General features: G+C 42.0%; 1 protein-coding gene across 1 annotated transcript in view; it reads left to right on the forward strand.

Annotated features, from left to right (window-relative positions):
• The window catches only part of ULK4 (unc-51 like kinase 4), a 1,503,227-nt gene that overhangs the window by 500,224 nt on the left and 982,357 nt on the right, over positions 1-20,646 (forward strand). Inside the window, exon 18 of the mRNA XM_053714343.1 lies at positions 19,630-19,737. Within this exon, the coding sequence (XP_053570318.1) occupies positions 19,630-19,737 (108 nt within the window). The remainder of the gene's footprint in view (positions 1-19,629; positions 19,738-20,646) is intronic.

Genomic DNA, 20,646 nt, shown 5'->3' on the forward strand with positions numbered 1-20,646 from the left:
ATGATCCATATGGGGCCTCCTCGGGGAGGCTGACGGGGACCTATCTTGCTGCGGCAGCTGCTACGTCCTAATGAGCTCCTGCCCTTGTTGGGGAGTCAGGATGATATGTTGAGCTCCATCTTTAGTAACTATTAACTTGGTTGGGAATCCCCACCTATATCAGACCTGGTTGCTTCTTAGAACTTTGGTGACCTCTGCGAAGCTTCTCCTTTGAGCCAAGAAGACTCTGAATTGCCCATTAAGTTGCGGTGAGCGCAGCATTGCTCTCATCAGTTTATCTTTGTATGAGTAGTAGTGTAAGTGGGCTATAGTGTCTCTAGGTTTACCAGGAGGGAGGTTTCTAGGTCTCGCCGTCTGATGAATTCGGTCTATTCTATTTACATCTCCAGCAGCAGGCCCAAGGATGGACTGGAAAAGGCGGTGAGCATATTCTTCCAGCTCTTGCGGAAGAACTGACTCAGGGATTCCTCTAAGTCTCACATTATTTCGCCTGGATCTGTCTTCCAGATCTGCCACTTTCGCCTCTAAGGAAGACACTTGATCTGTCAGGCTTTGCGTCTGGCCCCCCCAGTTAGCATGGTCCACCATAAGATCTTCCTGTTTCCTTTCAATGGTGTCAGTTCTCTCACTGATAGAGGAAATATCACGTCTCAGATCTTCAAACGATCTCTCCAGTTTGTCAAACCGTCTAGTGAGGGTCTGGTTTTGGTTTTTCGAACATGCGCTGGATGGACTCTAACGGTAAGATCGGGGCGTCCCCTTTGCTTTTGCCTGGAGTATTGGAGGAAGAGAGCCTACTCTGTGTGGTCCTCTAGGGTGTCTGAGGCAATAGAATTGTCGTCTTCCAATATGACGGATTCCCTTCGTCCCTGCGGGTGGAAAGGGTCCATCACAGTTTTCTTGGGCCCGAAGTTGCCTTTTTGTTTTTTCTAAGCTTGTTGCAACATGTTTGCTGGGACCTTCACCGCTAATATAGCCACTGCAATGTTTAATGTTTAGATGCTATCTTCTTGGAATATGTGGGAAGGGGGGGGGCACATTGGGCCCTTCTTAAACTGACATATTATAAACGGACTCACTTAGGGTACACAGGATTATGCACACTGAATATTGATCCCCCATAAGGGGGGGGGGGCACCCGTGTCTGCAAGAGGCCAAAAAACAATGATTTTATTCAACTCTTAACTTAAGATTAAGTCACCTTAGTTATTAAACCTTTATGCTGCCCTCTCCCAGGGGAGTTGTCACCATAGGACGATGCAGGGAAAAGGGAGAGGGATATGACCCGCCAGCGATAGCCTGACGGGAAAGGGGGGGGGGGGGAGGGCACGCCTAACACCTGTGGAGAAAGTGTGCGTTATATATGTAGCGTTTCTCAATTTGAATCAATAACACCTACAATAAAGTGACATAAACCCAAAGCCTACAATGTGGAATGCAGCAGGTTAAGACAGCACAGGATTACATTAACATAAGCAACATAGGTAGGCATTTAAGGCAATATTCGTTTTTAGAGCAAATATATATGTTGTTATGTCACAGACCCTGCAGAGAGAGATGAGAGTTATCAGGTAAGCACTTTTCAAGAAAAGGAAAAATACAAAAAAAATGACACTCCACTTTGGGCTCAGGGCTCAAAGAAAATTATGCTGACGCAGCAGCTTTAGACACTGAGTCTCCAAACTTGTAGATAACGCATCCATGTCTCTGTGTGGGCTTCTGTCCCCCCCAAAGAAACTGCCACAGTGATAAGCTGTGAAGATACCCAATAGGCACAGTTGGTAGAGGGCAAATGTCCCAAGGGCCTCACTTGGAGTATTATGGCAGTAAGGGGTAAGGAGAGAAAATAAGTTATGTAGGCTCACAAGTTCCCCTCAGGTCACAACCGGTACAGATGTAAGTCCCCTTTATTTAGATGCCTTATTCACTAATAACTATGTAAACTGCACAGGGGTTAAGCAATGAGCCCAGCCAGTCACTTGAATTGTTGTATATGCAAGTCTCTGAGCCTTGGACTAATCAGTGTGTATCTTGAAGAAAAAACGGCTTCCACTCTCTCTCCTCTGCTCTTGCCGGCAAGTGGAACCTTAGCAAAAAGGCTCCGGTAAGGCCGTGTCACAGAGACCTCTGAATCAAGCAGCCGCAATGAAGGCCTCAGTGCATTCCTAAGATGGCCGTTTTTCGCGCCCTTTGCGCCCTTTGCCACCTCCACCTGCAGACAACTAATGTCTCTTTATCCTTGGAGAAAAGGCAATTTCCTTAGCCAATGCACTGTTCCGCAGCCCCTAGATGGTGTGATCACCACCTACCTCCGTCCAAGCTGGATCCCGTGCAGCCGCACAACTTTACTGGACTTCTGGTCTCCTCAGTGCCGCTCACCTATCCACGCGAGTCCCAGCCGCAGGGTCTTCTATGAGAAGAGGGTAAGTGCTCTGAGCCCGCAAACACCTTCAGCTGGCAGGCAGATGCTCCGGAGTGGATCCCCGGCCCTCCGGTGCAAAATGTCAGGTGGTGTTGTCTGGGAAATGGAGTCAGGAGCAGCGGGACAGATCCTCAGGCGCCCGGGTCAGTTCAGTGGATATTACGATCAAGTAGAACTCTGTAAACCCCCATCTCCACTGCAGGTCTCTATCAAAGTGGGAAAATCAGCCTCCGGAGCGGAGCCCTCTGTTGTGGATTCCGCAGTTGCTCCGGCCAGGCTGGTAAAATAAGGGCTGAGTGAAGAGTCTCGTTTGAACTTAAAATTAACTTTCCCCAATTGCATCCAGGTTATAGTGCAATGTGCTGAAAGGGAAAAGGTGCAATATTTTTTACTGCTATGTTCTTGTTTTACTCCACTTTTAGCACTTATTGAGACAGAGCCCCTAGTACACACGTCCTATCTCCTCAACAGCTGGCTCCGCCCACCCTCTTATTTCTTTTTTGTTGAGCTCTGGATGGCCTGTCTTGACTTTTCTCCTATGGCCTGTGACAGACTCCCCTGGCGGTGGGTGCCTTTTGGGTCTGTCGCCTCTCTGCTCTTTAGGGCGTTCAGTGCCTGAGCATTCATCGGTAGAAGGTTTAGATGTCTTGGGACACGGTCTTTTCCTCTGGAGGACTCTGGTTCCCCGTGGAAGGAAGGGTCACGTTGGTACTTAGTGTTTTTCTGAGAATCCATCCCGTTAGCTCGGATGCTCGACTTAGATCTACCCATATATGGATCTTTCTGTTCGAGGTTCGATTCCAACAGGTTTAAATACATTTATGTTGCCTTGTGGACTTGCCCTTTGGGGATTCCTTGTTCTCCAGTTTGTGGGAATTATCCCTGGGTTATTGTCGTTTTTTTCTTCAACGCGTGCCTGGTTGTTTTTTTCTCCCTCTCTTTATGTAGGAGTGGGGCTTTATTTTCAGCTGTAAGAGCCTGTTGGTTAGCTTCGCTACCTAGCGAGCGGTAGGTTTACAGTTTGACTCTACCGATGCTATTGCACCTTTGGTTGCTAGCACACTTTAAGGGTCCGTTGGAGGAGTTTCTTTGCTCCCTCTGGAGGAGTGGGATCCTTGGTTGTCGAGAGGATTGGTTCTTGGATGAGTTTCGGTTGCTCTGCGGCCTATAGTGGTGTTGTGTTGGTCTACACCGTCTAGGTTGCAATGGAGCGTGATGTTTTGTGTTCCTTCAGGTAGCAGCTGTGTTTCTTCTCTCACGCCTTAACATGATCATCTTTTTCTCGATCTTCTTCGGCTGCGGAAGTTTTTCCTAGCCTGTGAGGCATCCTCAGTCTGTTATGGCCTGGGGTGGGTCTTGGCTGTGGTAATGGATTTTTACTTCGTGATCCTGATCGGTGGTTGCCACTCGTCCACGCTGTGTAGCGGTTTCTGCGTCCATCAGTCTTTGGGATTTTTTTTTCTCTATGGTCATTTTCCTGTTTTCTGCTGCAATCTCTTTCTGTCCTGACATATGTTCAGGTGTGTCTAGCGATCAGATCTTGGTTGTCTTCTTGAAAACCCGAGTTGGTCTTCTATCCTGTTAGTCGGATTCCCCTTGTCGGTTTCAGGGGCTGTGACTGGGTTGTTGCCCCTGAAAGTGGGGTCTTCAAGGCCTGTGTCTCGGTTGCGTCTACTCGTGGTAACTGTACAGGTCCTTTGGACTGTCGGTGGCCTTGCGTCTCCAGGGTCGTTTTTTTATTTTTTCTTCAATGATTTTGTTCCCGGGTCTCGGACGGAACAGGACTTTGTTTTCTGGGAATCTGTTTTTCGGTGGGTGCCTTCATTGTTCTGCCTCTTACAATCCCGTCTTGGCATTCTGTGTCCTCTTTAGCTTGGTTATAAATTTCTCATAAGTAATGAATGCGGCTGTGGACTCTTTCCCATTAGGAAGAAAAACATAAATTATGCTTACCTGATAATTTCCTCTTCTTATGTGGGAAAGAGTCCACAGCTCCCCGCACGTTTTGGAGGCGTTTTGTTTCATCTTCTGGAACCTTTTCACCTTGATGCTTCTTCCACTGTTCCTTGTTCCTCGGCTGAATGACTGGGGATAGGGAAAGTGGGAGGAGTATTTAAGGCTTTGGCTGGTGGGTCTTTGCCTCCTCCTGGTGGCCAGGTTATTATTTCCCATAAGTAATGAATGCGGCTGTGGACTCTTTCCCACGGAAGAAAACAAAATTATCAGGTAAGTATAGTTTATGTTTTTCTTGAGAGCATATTGAGGTAGGCTCAGGATCATGCACATATCTTACAGGGACAAGACCCTACTGATCAGGGATGCATATAATATATGTTAACATTTCCTTACCTCAGTTTATCTTCACCTTTTTTCATCCCCTTGAACCCCCTTATCATGTAAGCCTACGAGCCAAGCTGTTTTGTAGATCGCCTTCATGAGAGCTGATGTGCAACTGTTGGCAGTGGCCTTTACCCATTTGTTCCTAAAAATGTTACCTTGCATGTCATACTTATGTTTATAGCGCCGTGGAATCTGTTGGCGCTCTACAAATAACATAATAATAAATTATTATGAACACCGCTCAAGACACATGCACGCTCCTGATTCTATCTAAGTAAACCTTTAAAGTTTTAAAAAAGGATGCCAAGAAAAAGTTGAAAACAAATTGGAAAGTTTTTTTATTGCATACTCTTACTGAATCATGTAAGTTTAAAGGGACAGTAAAGTCAAAATTAAATTTTTATGATTTAGATACAGCATTCAATTTTAAACAGCTTTCCAATTTACTTCTGTTATCAAATTTGCTTTGTTCTCTTAGTATCTTTATTGAAGAGTAAAACTAGGTAGGTTCATAATAGCGCAGCAGTGTATAGCAAAGGTACAAATAATGTTGCAAAACACTGCTGCCATAGAGTACTAGGGACACGTGCACACCCCTGAGCTCTTACTACTAGGTTTACTATTCAATAGAAAATACCAAGAGAACAAAGCAAATTTGATAACAGAAGCAAATTGAAAAGTTGATTAAAATTGAATGTTCTATCCGAATCATGATCCCCCCCCCCCCCCCCCCAGATGCTTATAACTTTAATGGCTGAACAATTGTGGCTTAAAATTTCCTTTTGTTTTTCGGACAGTAGCCATTATTAGCTATTAAAAATTGAACAAATGTATATGCTTTCTATACAGCAGCAAGGGAATTTTTCAATTTCTTTAGCCTAAACCGGTTTAGGAAGGTGGTAGATCTTAAGGGGCAGTGGACACAAACATAAACACCATATCAGTGTGGTTGTAATTAAAGGGACAGTCAAGTAAAAATTAATCGTTCATGATTCAGATAGGGCGTGCAATTTTAAACAACTTTCCAATGTACTTTTATCGTCAAATTTGCTTTGTTCTCTTGGTATTCTTTATTGAAAGCTAAACCTAGGTAGGCTCATATGCTAATTTCTAAGCCGTAGAAGACCGCCTCTTATCTCAGTACATTTTGCCAGTTTTTCACAGTTAGACAGCGTTAGTTCATGTGTGCCCTGTAGATAACATTGTGCTAATTCCTATGGAGTTATTTATTAGTCAGCACTGATTGGCTAAAATGCAAGTCTGTCAAAAGAACTGAAATAAGGGGACATACAGCAGAGGCTTAGATACAAGGTAATAACAGAGGTAAAAAGTGTATTAATAAAACATGGTTGGTTATACAAAACTGAGAAATGGGCAATAAAGGGATTTATCTATCTTTTTAAACAATAAGAATTTTGGAATAGATTGTTACTCTAATTTATTTATCTGTGCTTAGAATAGTTTTTAATAGTAAATTGTCATAACTTATTTTTTTCTTATTTTAATTATTTCTTTCCTATGGCATGGAGAGTCAACGATTTCATTCCAATTACTAGTGGGATATTCAACTCCTGGCCAGCAGGAAGAGGCAAAGAGCACCCCAGCAGAGCTGTTAAGTGTCACTTCCCTTACCCATAATCCCCAGTCATTCTCTTTGCCTCTATCACGGGAGGGTGTGTGAAGATGGTGTCTGAAGATATTTAATCCTTTAATGAGTACTTTTCCCTGCCAGCAAGGATTGGGGCTATGCTGTGTCCATGTCAATCTCTTTAGTAAGAGTAATGGTGGCTTTTAGCAGTTAGAAGATGGCGAGGTGGTCTTTGCTTAACTTCTAACATTAATGCTACCCCTCTTATAGAAAACCAGGGTTGGTTACTCTGTTTTTTCTTTCTCTTCAGGTCCCTGTCAGCAATCAGATGAGGCTAACATACCTGAATGTGCTGTGACTGCTCCAAAGCTGAAGACCCTGGAGAGTAAGTCCTTTATATTATATTTCACAGAGAGATGTCAGGGAAAAGGACTGGGTTATTCAGGGACCTGGTGGGACCTGCTTCCATCCGAAAGGGTCTACTTTTTATATATGTCTGTTAAGTTTTGACATACTTTTTACTGTGACTTTATGTGTTGGTTCTCAGTGTGTAAAATTGGCTTTGGCTTTGGTAGTCTCTCTATTTTCACACGCTCAAGTTATTGCACAGCTGAAATTGTGAGGACGTTGAGAGTCCCGGGCTGTTATGCCAGTCATCCCTTTGCTATTCGCGATCACGGTAGTGAGACCGATTTGCGTGCTGGGTAATGTATGGTCAGGTTGTCACTTTATGATATACCCTGTATTTTTTGCTGGTATGGTTTCTATTAAATCCGCCATCGTGTGCGATTACTAGAGTGCTGCTACATTTATTTCACATAGTTGTGATCTGCAGCTGGTCAGAGATTGCGTGGGATATAGCGCAGTGCTCTACTAAGATGCTTTCCTTGCCTTACTTTTGCTTTTTCAGCGAATTCTCAGTTTATTTTAGTGTAGGGATCCGCAGTCTACAGATACCTCTGATGCTTTTCCTGAGGATAGGGCCTGGAGACAGGTTTTTAATTCAGGTTGATTTAGAGCTGAATATGTGTTGTAAGGGCTCAAAGGCGTTGATTCTCTGAGAGGGTCATTGATACCATGCTTCAGGCTCGTAAGCCTGTTACTCGTAGGATTGTATTGGTGTGATTTGAAAAGTTTCTCTTGGTACAGGATAAGGGTACCCTGAATTTTGTCTTCAGGAGGACCTGGAGAAAGGTCTGTCAGTCAGCACTCTGAAGGGTCAGATTTCTGCACTATCTATTCTTTTGCACAAACATCTTTCAGATCTGCCAGATGTTCAATCTTTTGGTCAGGCCCTCGTCAGAATCAGGTCTGTGTTTAATCCTGTTGCTCCTCCTTAGAGCCTTAATCTTGTTCTTAAAGTTTTGCAGCTGGCTCCATTTAATCTGATGCATTCTATTGATATTAAATTGTTATCTTGGAAGGTTTGTTTCTTCTTGCTATTTCTTCTGCTCACAGAGTTTCTGAACTTTCGGCTCTGCAGTGTGATTCCCCTTACCTTATTTTTTATGCAGATAAGACGGTCCTTCGTACTAAGATGGGATTTCTTCCTAAGGTAGTAGGGGATTGCAACGTTAATCAGTTAATTGTTGTTTTGTTTGAGAAAGCAAAACAGGACTTCTGTTTTGGGTGGATCAGGTTGGATGCATTTTTTCAGTGTTGCATGGTTCTAGCGTTGCAGGGCTACAATTTGTTGCCGCCAGCCATCATCTGCGACTGCCCTGCCGTAGCCCGATGTTAGGAGGTTGCTAATGGAGCGAAGTACAGCCGTTGCTGCACAAAAGGTCTGGAAGTCAGAAGCTAGCCTCCACCCGCTGCCCTAGCGCATTAACGCCAGTTCTCATAGACAGGGAGTAGGAGGAAGCATCTGGTAAGGTACCAACTAGCCAGCAAAGGACTCAACCCGTGGAAGAAGATGCAAGTATAAAGGTCCAAGGTATACTGGTTCTTACTTTAACACAGCACCGCGCTGTCCCAATACCTTACTCCCTGGACTCCCGGCTGGCTTGAGTGCGGGGGGAGCAGCCACAAACTCTCAGCATTCGCCGGTGGGATAGGAGCGGAAAATCTCTAAGTTGGGAATAGGCGGCTTTCAAGACTCTAAATTCATCATATCTACAGATGGGTCAGTTTTTGCTGAAGTAGTCGTCAAAGCTTGATTCGGAATGGCTGTGGACAGCTTCCTGCATATTTATTAAGATAAGTGTGCTGTATTTTGTCTCCTCTCCCTGAAGTCTTAATCTATAAAGGTGTACTAATGTCACTCTATAAGTTATACAATGAGTGTTGGACTGGCTCAACTGGCCCTCATTCTTGTTGGTTTGCCTAAGGTTCGATTTTGCTGCACTAGTAGAGCTTCTATCCCCATGATATGGTTTGAATGGGTGGAAAATACGGTATACATTCCGAAATTTCTGCATTCTGAGATCTCTAGAGCATCCAGAAAGGGAGGTACCGGGGTATCTCAGTCAATTTGAATCTTTTTTTTTTCCAATACTTTATATGGTGTTTTTCTCTCTCTGCAGTTGAACTGCTTACCACAAGAACAGTGTATACTCTGGATCTATATTATAACTATCTACTGGATCTCCTATAGCATACAGTGGATATAAAAAGTCTACACACCCCTGTTAAAATGTCAGGTTTCTGTGATGTAAAAAAAATGAGACAAAGATAAATCATTTCAGAACTTTTTCCACCTTTAATGTGACTTATAAACTGTACAACTCAATTGAAAAACAAACTGAAATCTTTTAGGTAAAGGGAAATAAAAAAATAAAATATGGTTGCATAAGTGTGAACACCCTTAAACTAATACTTTATTGAAGCACCTTTTGATTTTATTACAGCACTCAGTCTTTTTGGGTATGAATTTTTCAGCATGGCACATCTTGACTTGGCAAGATTTGCCCACTCTTCTTTGCAAAAACACTCTAAATCTGTCAGAATGCGAGGGCATCTCCTGTGCACAGCCCTCTTCAGATCACCCCACAGATATTGAATTGGATTCAGGTCTGGTCTCTGGCTGGGCCATCCCAAAACTTTAATCTTCTTCTGGTGAAGCCATTCCTTTGTTGATTTGGATGTATGCTTTGGGTCGTTATGTTGAAAGATGAAGTTCCTCTTCATGTTCAGCTTTCTAGCAGAAGCCTGAAGGTTTTTGACTGGTATTTGGAACTGTTCATTTTTTCCCTCTACCTTGACTAAGGCCCCAGTTCCAGCTGAAGAAAAACAGCCCCAAAGCATGATGCTGACACCACCATGCTTCACTGTGGGTATGGTGTTCTTTTGGTGATATGCAGTGTTGTTTTTGCGCCAAACATATCTTTTGGAATTATGGCCAAAAAGTTCAACTTTGGTTTCATCAGACCAGAACACCTTTTGCAACATGCTTTTGGGAAACGTCAGATGTGTTTTTGCAAAATTTTGCCGGGCTTGGATGGTTTTTTTTTTTTGTGTAAGAAATGGCTTCCGTCTTGCCACTCTACCCCATAGCACAGACACATGAAGAATACGGGCGATTGTTGTCACATGTACCACACAGCCAGTACTTGCCAGATATTCCTGCAGCTCCTTTAACCCCTTAACGAACAAGGACGTACGCCACACGTCCTCAAAAAAAATACACTTAATGACCGAGGACGTGTGGCGTACGTCCTTGGTCTGGAAAGCAGCTGGAAGCGATCCTGCTCGCTTCCAGTTGCTTTCCGGTTATTGCAGTGATGCCTCGATATTGAGGCATCCTGCAATAACCTTTTTTAGCAATCCGGTGCAGAGAGAGCCACTCTGTGGCCCTCTCAGCACCGGACATCACCGGCTAAATCCGTTGGTGGGTGGGAGCCGGTTTGGGAGGCGGGTGGCGGCCAGCGATGGCCCTGATGATCTGTAGGGGGGCGGGATCGTGGGCGGGAGAGATCAGAGGCGCGCACGGGCGCACGCTCGTGCACGGGAGGGCGGGGGCACGGGGAGGGAGCGGGTGGGAACCGCTACACTACAGAAAAATTATGTTTGAAAAGTTGGAAAAAAATAGTTTGATTTCTGAAAAAATACATTAGTCAGGGGGTGGGGGATTGGTCTGTGGGGGGGGGGGGGAACTACACTACAGAAAAACAGGCAAAAAAATAAAAAAAAACATTTTGTTTTGCAAACTGGGTACTGGCAGACAGCTGCCAGTACCCAAGATGGCCCCCAATAAGGCAGAGGGGGAGGTTAGAGAGCTGTTTTGGGGGGGGGGATCAGGGAGGTTGGGGGCTAAGGGGGGGATCCTACAAAGTAGCATATGTAAATATGCTAAAGATGTATTTTATTTTTTTTAAAAAAACTTTTATTTTAGTACTGGCAGACTTTCTGCCAGTACTTAAGATGGCGGGGACAGTTGTGGGGTGGGGGAGGGAAGGGAGCTGTTTGGGAGGGATCAGGGGGTCTGATGTGTCAGGTGGGAGGATGATCTCTACACTAAAGCTAAAATTAACCCTGTAAGCTCCCTACAAACTACCTAATTAACCCCTTCACTGCTAGCCATAATACACGTGTGATGCGCAGCAGCACTTAGCGGCCTTTTAATTACCAAAAAGCAACGCCAAAGTCATATATGTCTGCTATTTCTGAACAAAGGGGATCCCAGAGAAGCATTTACAACCATTTGTGCCATAATTGCACATGCTGTTTGTAAATAATTTCAGTGAGAAACCTAAAATTGTGAAAAATTTTGCGTTTTTTTTTAATTTGATTGCATTTGGCGGTGAAATGGTGGCATGAAAATATACCAAAATGGGCCTAGATCAATACTTGGGGTTGTCTACTACACTACACTGAAGCTAAAATTAACCCTAGAAGCTCCTTACATGCTCCCTAATTAACCCCTTCACTGCTGGGCATAATACACGTGTGGTGCGCAGTCGCATTTAGCAGCCTTCTAATTAGTAAAAAGCAAAACCAAAGCCATATATGTCTGCTATTTATGAACAAAGGGGATCCCAGAGAAGCATTTACAACCATGTATGCTATAATTGCATAAGTTTTTTGTAAATAATTTCAGTGAGAAACCTAAAGTTTGTGAAAAAAAATTGTGAAAAAGTGAACAATTTTTTTTATTTGATCGCATTTGGCGGTGAAATGGTGGCATGAAATATACCAAAATGGGCCTAGATCAATACTTTGGGATGTCTTCTAAAAAAAAATATATACATGTCAATGGATATTCAGGGATTCCTGAAAGATATTAGTGTCCCAATGTAACTATCGCTAATTTTGAAAAAAAAGTGGTTTGGAAATAGCAAAGTGCTACTTGTATTTATGGCCCTATAACTTGCAAAAAAAGCAAAGAACATGTAAACATTGGGTATTTCTAAACTCAGGACAAAATTTAGAAACTATTTAGCATATGTTTTTTTTGGTGGTTGTAGATGTATAACAGATTTTGGGGGTCAAAGTTAGAAAAAGTGTGTTTTTTTCCATTTTTTCCTCATATTTTATAATTTTTTTTATAGTAAATTATAAGATATGATGAAAATAATGGTATATTTTGAAAGTCCATTTAATGGCGAGAAAAACGGTATATAATATGTGTGGGTACATTAAATGAGTAAGGGGAAAATTACAGCTAAACACAAACACTGCAGAAATGTAAAAATAGCCTTGGTCCCAAATGGACAGAAAATGGAAAAGTGCTGTGGTCATTAAGGGGTTAATGTTCCTGTAGGTCTCTTCTTGGCAGCCTCCCAGACCAGTTTTCTTCTCATCTTTTCATCAATTTTGGAGAGACGTCCAGTTCTTGGTAATGTCACTGTTGCATCATATTTTCTTCACTTGATGATAACTGTCTTCACTGTGTTCCATTGTATATCTAATGCCTTGGAAATTCTTTTGTACCCTTCTCCTGACTGATACCTTTTAACAATGAGATCCCTCTGATGCTTTAGAAGCTCTCTGCGGACCATGGCTTTTGCTGTAGGATGCGACTAACAAAATGTCAGGAAAGACCAACTAGAGCGGCTAAACTTTATTTGGGGTTAATCAGAGACACTTTAAATGATGGCAGGTGTGTACTGACTCCTATTTAACATGATTTTGAATGTGATTGCTTAATTCTGAACACAGCTACATCCCCAGTTATAAAAGGGTGTTCACACTTATGCAACCATATTTTATTTCCCTTTACCTAAAAGATTTCAGTTTGTTTTTCAATTGAGTTGTACAGTTTATAGGTCACATTAAATGTGGAAAAAGTTCTGAAATGATTTATCTTTGTCTCATTTTTTTACATCACAGAAACTTGACATTTTAACAGGGGTGTGTAGACTTTTATATCCACTGTATATACAGCTTCCACAGCTCAATCGTAGAGAAAAGTAATACAGTAAAATAATACAGTTTATCTCTGTTTTAAGTTCCTAAATTAACCCTGAAGATATTAAGGGAACTACACACTTCAATTCAAATGAACAGGAACATTGTCAGTTAACTTCATGGACTTTTGCTCTTATTTGTTAAATTTAGCACAAGTGGGCTTTTGGCATTTCTGTGTATTGAGATCATAATCTAAATATGTCTTCCTTGAAATATTGATGGTCATAGGTTTATGAATATATTGGACCCTGCTTGTTGTACAAGATACAGTTATTGCTACTGGAATAAGCTTTTTCGGTCTGTAATTAGGCTATACCAGTTTACAAACTGTCCAGTAGGACTTGGTTAAGTTATTGGAAACTTTATGGTATAGAAGATATACCCTTAGGGTTTGACAGGGATATATATTGCCAATATTATATTCTTCTGTGTATTTACTACTTTAAATAGCTTTTAAAATGTAGGAGGCCTGTTTGCACTCTTTTTTTTGTTTTGTTCACACGTATAAAAGGGACAGAAAAAGGGGAAGAAAAAAAAGGGGGAGATTTATGACGTGCCTGTGAACAGGCAAATTTGCCCATTTACAGTCATGCCATAAATTAGCGCTCCACTTGTAATCTAGCCCCAAATTGGGGGGCATATCTATTTATCTATCTTAATAAAATAGTCCTGAAAGACATAAAAAGAGGCGCCTCATAGTGCAGCACAGTACAAAACAGGACAAGTGTAGACTCACAATTCCGAAGGCACATATAGTGCAAAAAGGGCGAACCGAGACTTCATAGCCACTCAGCAGACTCGCGCTGACGTCTGGAGTTCCAGAGATCCCCTTGCGACAATGTCAGTCGCTACATCACTCACCACACACAGGATTCCGAACCTGGCTGTGACTCGAAGGCAAATGGAGAGAGATCACTCCACCAACATCAGATGATATAGAGAGATATCTGTAGCAAAGTGCGGATGCTCCAAACAAAGAGGCTCATGCAGAGCGAGGATATGTTAAAAGATATTAATAAAAACAATAATCAATAAAACACAGCACAAACTGCCGTTTCATCAGGCTGTAACAATATAATACTCCTCGCTCTATATAAAGATCCCAACGACCAATCACTAACTGCATGGTGATGTGCCCCTTAAGGGGAACCCATCAATAGTTAAAGTATACTGGTAATAAAATTGCAAATATAATGATACAAATAAATATATCTGTCTATTTCTACTTATGATTTTTTTTTTCTAAATGTGCAGTTCTTTGCTGTGCTGAGCATTGTCACTTTAACAGCCAAAGGGCCCCATGTATTAAGCGGTGTGCGGACAAGTGTGTTTCCTGAGGTTGTGCAGTCTCAAGAGACGTTTGTGATTTCTGACCTATAGCTAATAGGGAAGGAGTAAGGGATAGAAAGGATTTATATCATCTTCATTGATTGATTACATTTTTGCAGTATCACCTATCTACAAGTTTATGTACCAATAAATAACATAAAATACGCCTGCTTAAGCATATAAATTTAGTCTATAGATTAATTAAAGGTGCATAAAGTCTTTTTATGCACACATAGTATATATCCTCAATTAAAGTTACACTGCACACTTAAAACATGCTAGATATTATGCCTGAGAAAAATGTGCATAATGTTTTTTTTAATTATATGAATTATTTCAATATATTAGAATTAAGTGTATTTTTTGTATTGGTGTGGGCATCTCCATGTTTTAACTAAGATAGTCTACATTAAAAATGCTATTCTTTTTAGTTGAAATAATTTTTATTAACTTCTCTCCATCTCCATCTTGCACAGGGACTATACATACATTTCATGTTTTGGGTACATCAGATATCACAATACAATAGTTTCTTAACATAAAGGTGCTCATCTCTGAAGGTTTCCCATTATTTGAGTCTCCTAACAGTTCGTATGCCTCATCCCTAGCTGACACATATGAAGAATTTGACAATTAGATGTGTTTTTAACTTATATTCTCAAAACTTTATTCTTCATAGTCTTCTGTGGAGGAGTTTTTCTTTAAAAATGCTATTCTTTTTAAAGGGACATGAAACCCAAAAATGTTCCTTCATGATTCAGATAGAGGATACAATTTCAAACAACTTTCAAATGTACTTCTATTATTTAATTTGCTTCCTTCGCTTGTTACCCTCTGCTGAAAGGTTTATCTAGGTAAGCTCAGGAGCAGCAAAGAACCTAGGTTCTAGCTGCTGATTGGTGGCTGTATATATATATATATACTGATTGTCATCGGCTCACGCATGTATTCAGTTAGAAACCAGTAGTTCTGTGCTGCTCCTTCAACAAATGATACCAAGAGAATGAAGCATATTAGATAATAGAAGTAAATTCGAAAGTTTTTAAAATAGTGTTCTCTATCTGAATTATAAAAGAAAAAAATTGGGATTCATGTCCCTTTAAGTTATAAATAAGCTAAAAGAAAGAAAACAAACTCAGAAGGTTAAATGTTAAAACTGTTAAAACTAAATAAAACTGTTAGCACAATTGACCTTGTGTTGCAGTCCATGGACATCACACATGAAAAAAACTCTTTGAAGTAGAAGCATTTTTTGCAATATGCTTACATTAGAAAATTGCTTTTAGTTAAAGTTATTACTGTTTTTCAGCAGCATACGCACATATGCGGCGAGGACCATGTACCAGCAGTCAAAACACAATACCTTCACAGAGAGTCAAGAGTGGTTTGTAGGATGCAAATTAAGGCTTCACAGATACAATGCACACCACTACCATCTCTCTGACCCTGAATACATATGCAGGGGCCCTCACAGCATACAGTATCTCACAAAAGTGAGTACACCACTCACATTTGTGTAAATATTTTATTAAACCTTTTCATGTGACAACACTGAAGAAATGACACTTTGCTACAATGTAAAGTAGTGAGTGTACAGCCTGTATAACAGTGCAAATTTGCTGTCCCCTCAAAATAACTCAACACACAGCCATTAATGTCTAAACTGTTGGCAACAAAAGTGAGTACACCCCTAACTGGAAATGTCCAAATTGAACCCAAAGTGTCAATATTTTGTGTGGCCACCATTATTTTCCAGCACTGACCTAACTCTCTTGGGCATGGAGTTCACCAGAGCTTCACAGGTTGCTACTGGAGTCCTCTTCCACTCCTCCATGACGACATCACAGAGCTGGTGGATGTTAGAGATTTTGCACTCCCCCACCTTCCGTTTGATGATGCCCCAAAGATGCTCAATAGGGTTTAGGTCTGGAGACATGCTTGGCCAGTCCATCACCTTTACCCTCAGCTTCTTTAGCAAGGCAGTGGTCGTCTTGGAGGTGTGTTTGGGGTCGCTATCATGTTGGAATACTGCCCTGCGGCCCAGTCCCCGAAGAGAGGGGATCATGCTCTGCTTCAGTATGCCACAGTACATATTGGCATTCATGGTTCCCTCAATGAACTGTAGCTCCCCAGTGCCGGCAGCACTCATGTAGTCCCTGACCATGACACTACCACCACCATGCTTGACTGTAGGCAAGACACACTTGTCTTTGTACTCCTCACCTGGTTGCCGCCACACACGCTTGACACCATCTGAACCAAATAAGTTTATCTTAGTCTCATCGGACCACAGGACATGGTTCTAGTTATCCATGTCCTTAGTCTGCTTGTCTTCAGGAAACTGTTTGCTGGCTTTCTTGTGCATCATCTTTAGAAGAGACTTCCTTCTGGCACGACAGCCATGCAGACCAAATGGATGCAGTGTGCGGCATATGGTCTGAGCACTAACAGGCTGGACCCCCCACCCCTTCAACCTCTGCAGCAATGCTGGTAGCACTCATATGTCTATTTCCCAAAGAAAACCTCTGGATATGACGCTGAGCATGTGCACTCAACTTCCTTAGTTGACCATGGTGAGGCCTGTTTTGAGTGGAACCTGTGAAACGGCTGTATGGTCTTGCCCACTGTGCTGCAGCTTAGTTTCAGGGTCTTGGCAATTTTCATATAGCCTAGGCCATCTTTATGTAGAGCAACAATTCTTTTTTTCAGATCCTTAGAGAGTTATTTGCCATGAGGTGCCATGTTAACTTCCAGTTACCAGTATGAGATAGTGTGAGAGCGATAACACCAAATTTAACACACCTGCTCCCCATTCACAACTGAGACCTTGTAACACTAACGAGTCACATGACACCGGGGAGGGAAAATGGCTTATTGGGCCCAATTTGGACATGTCCACTTAGTGATGTACTCAATTTTGTTGCCAACGGTTTAGACATTAATGGCTGTGTGTTGAGTTATTTTGAGGGGACAAATTTACACTGTCATAGAGGATGTTCATTCACTACTTTACATTGTAGCTTTACAATGTAAAGCTTTGGAGCCGGTACACTTTTGGTTCAGAACCTGGGTTACACTTGCTTTATTGGTTGCTAAATGTAGCCAGCAAGAAGCAAGTGCTATCCATGGTGCTGAATCTAAAATAGGCCAGCTCCTAAGCTTTTCATTCCTGCATTTTAAATAAAGATACCAAGAGAACGAAGAAAAATTTATAATAGGAGTAAATGAGAATGTTGCTTAAAATTGCATGCTCTATCTGAATCATTAAAGAAAGAAAATTTGGGTTTAGTATACCTTTAAGGGGATATGAAACTCAAACATATTCTTTTGTGATTTAGACAGAGCATACAATTTTTAAAAAATGTTTCCAGTGTACTTCTTTCATTAAATTTGCTTTGCTCCCTTGGTATTCTTTGTTGAAGAGATTCCTAGGTAGATATTTGGAGCTCTACATGGCAGTAAATATTGCTGCCATCTAGTACTCTTGCAAATAGAAAACATTCTTGCAAAATTGCTTCCATGTAGTACTCCAGTCACATTCACACTCCTGAGTTAACTTCCCTGCTTTTCAACAAAAGATATCAAGATAACAAAGGACATTTAAGAAGTCTGTTAGAAAGTTGTTTTAAATTGCATGCTTTTCTGAATCACGAAAGAAGAATTATTGGTTTCATGCCCCTATTAAAAAAACAAACTACTTTATCAGCTTTGACAGTGTTTTTCAAGCGGAAGCGTACGTGTATTGAGTATGTTTATCTTATCTCCTTCGCTGTTGCAGAAATAAGTTAGCTCTGGTACTGATTGAGCAATCACTATTTAACATACATGTTGTTGGATTAGTTTGAAACCTGCAGAATGCCCTCTGGTCACTGTGGGGGAAGGTTAAAGTTGAAAAAAACAAGAGTTGAATTAGCAAAATAAATAAATAATGTAATTTACATTTTTTTTATATCCTATATAATAAAAGGCTAGGTATGTTTGTCAGATGCAGTCATGCGCAGTAGAGACTGCACGAGGACAAACGTACCTGACCTTGAGCAGCAGAGAGTGTGAGCGGAAGCGGCTGTGGTGGGTGGCATGGCCAGACGGGAGCGCCATGATGTGGGCTTGGCTGGATGTGGCGAGGAGGGTGACCAACGGGAGCGGTCATGGCGGGGTTGTGGCCGTGCGGGTGTGGCCGAGTTCTGGCGTTGCCTAGAGATAGCCCAAAAGAAAGGGGAGGAGAGAGCAAAAGAGGGGGGAGAGAAGAGAGAGCAAAAGAGGGGGGAGAGGAGAGAGAGAGCAAAAGAGGGGGGAGAGGAGAGAGGTCAAATGAGCGGCAGAGAGCAAAAGATGGGAGAGAGGAGAGAGAGCAAAAGAGGGGGGAGAGGAGAGAGGTCAAATGAGCGGGAGAGAGCAAAAGATGGGAGAGAGAGCAATAGAGAGGGGGGAGAGAGCAAAAGAGAGGGGGGAGAGAGAGCAAAAGAGTGGGGTGGAGAGAGAGCAAAAGAGGGGGGAGAGCAAAAGAGGGGGGAGAGAGAGCAAAAGAGGGAGGAGAGAGAGCAAACGAGAGGAGAGAGAGCAAAAGAGAGGGGAGAGAGCAAAAGAGAGGGCTAGAGAGCAAAAGTTGGGGGGAGCAAAATAGTGGGGGAGAAAGCAAAAAAAGTGGGGGAGAGAGAGCAAAAGAGAGGGAAAGACAGAGCAGAAGAGATGGGGAGAGAGCAAAATTGAAGGGGAGATAGAGAGCAAAATAAGGGGGAGAGAGAGCACAAAAGAGAGAGTGGGGAGAGAGAGCAAAAGAGAGGGGGGAGAGAGAGCACAAAAGAGAGGGGGAGAGAGAGCAAAAGAGAGGGGGGAGAGAGTAAAATAGAGGGGGGGAGAGAGAGAGAGAGATCAAAAGAGTGGGGAAGAGAGAGCAAAAGAGTGGGGGAGAGAGAGGGAGCAAAAGAGTGGGGGGGAGTGAGAAAAAGAGTGGGGGAGAGAGAGTGAGCAAAAGAGTGGGGGAGAGAGAGCGCAAAAGAGAGGTAGAGAGAGCAAAAGGGAGGGGAAGAGAGAGAGCAAAAGAGGCGGGAAGAGAGAAAGCAAAAGTGGGGGGAGAGCAAAAGATTGGGAGAGATAGCAAAAGAGGGGGTGAAGAGAGAGAGCAAAAAAGAGAGGGCAGAGAGAAGAGAGCAAAAGAGAGGGGGAAGAGAGAGAGCAAAAGAGAGGGGGAGGAGAGAGCAAAAGAGAGGGGGAGAGAGAGCAAAAGAGAGGAAGCGAGAGAGGGAGCACAAAAGATAGGGGGAGAGAGAGGAAAAGAGAGGTGGGACTGCTGTATTGCAAAAAAATATGGCCCGTGTACACAGGCTTTAGGACTAGTACTAAACATAATTGCTAAATTCTATTTTATGTTGTGTGGAGCATAGTAATCAAATTGTAAATAAATGTAGTTGAATTTGTATTATATGTATAGTATTATATGATTAAAATAAGTTGCTCTGAGAGGATAATATGTAATAATAATTATAATCATAAAGAACTTTGCTTTAAAAATGTTCAGTTTATGAATGTACTGTGATATTCTTTTAAACAGAATTCTAGAATGATGCCTTTTTGTGTAAATTAAGTTTGCATAATATTTCAGGCTATCACCGTGCTGACTGAGCTGATAAAAGAGAATTCCAGGAACAGCAAGTTAAAGCAATGTCATTTGCCATCTCTTGGAGAACTCATTTATGCTATTGCTATTCAAGTAAGTATAATATATGTATTTAGTATTATATTCCTTGTTTAAAAATCATTAGATATTTACTCAGGTTGATACATCATTGCTCATATACACAATGGTCTACTATATTTAGTTTACAGTGTATAATGTATTTTGTTAAAGACGATTATTAATTGTGTATTGATGATGTGTGTACACATGAAGCCTAATTAAATCCAGATATTTTTCTTATACTGCTACATGTTGTTGTTTATGAACCTTATAGATTTGAGTTGCTAATAGTTCTGAACAAAAATAAATGAAATAAAAACTATATTTTTTAGCCCCTCTGGACTCAGTAGGGAAAGGGGCACATTCATGCATTTCAAAGCTGCACAAACTTGGTGTACTGTATGCTCCTTCAGCTAAGTTTAAAGCCTCTGTCTGCCTTGGAGGTTTGGGAGACCATTCATAAGGTAAGCTGAGCTATCCCTGCCATAGCTAAGCAAACCTCTATTCATAAAGATGTTTGTTTTTCAAGTGTCGGCTGTCTCTTTTACCCTGCTGTTACCGTGGCCTGTGTGGCAGCGGTCATATCAGTCTGATATGATAGCTTTTCTGAGGTAGCTTTAGGGGATACAGCCTCGGATGATATCCAGGATCATGTTAGACCACTGGTTTTCAAACCTGTACTCAGGCCTTCCTAATAGGCCACATTTTTAGGGATATCTTAACTGGAGCACAGGTGAAATAATCAGCTGATAAGTAAACATGGTTATTTCTTTCCAATGGCATGGAGAGTCCACAAATCCATTCAATTACTAGTGGGAATTCAACTCCTGGCCACCCTGTATAGGCAAAGAACACCCCAGCAAAGCGTCCATTATCCTCCTACTACCCACAATCCCCAGTCATTCTTTGCCTGTGTAAAATTGTAGGTGATGTGCGAAGAAG

The sequence above is a fragment of the Bombina bombina genome, chromosome 5 (assembly GCF_027579735.1).
Source record: "Bombina bombina isolate aBomBom1 chromosome 5, aBomBom1.pri, whole genome shotgun sequence".
NCBI lineage: Eukaryota > Metazoa > Chordata > Amphibia > Anura > Bombinatoridae > Bombina > Bombina bombina.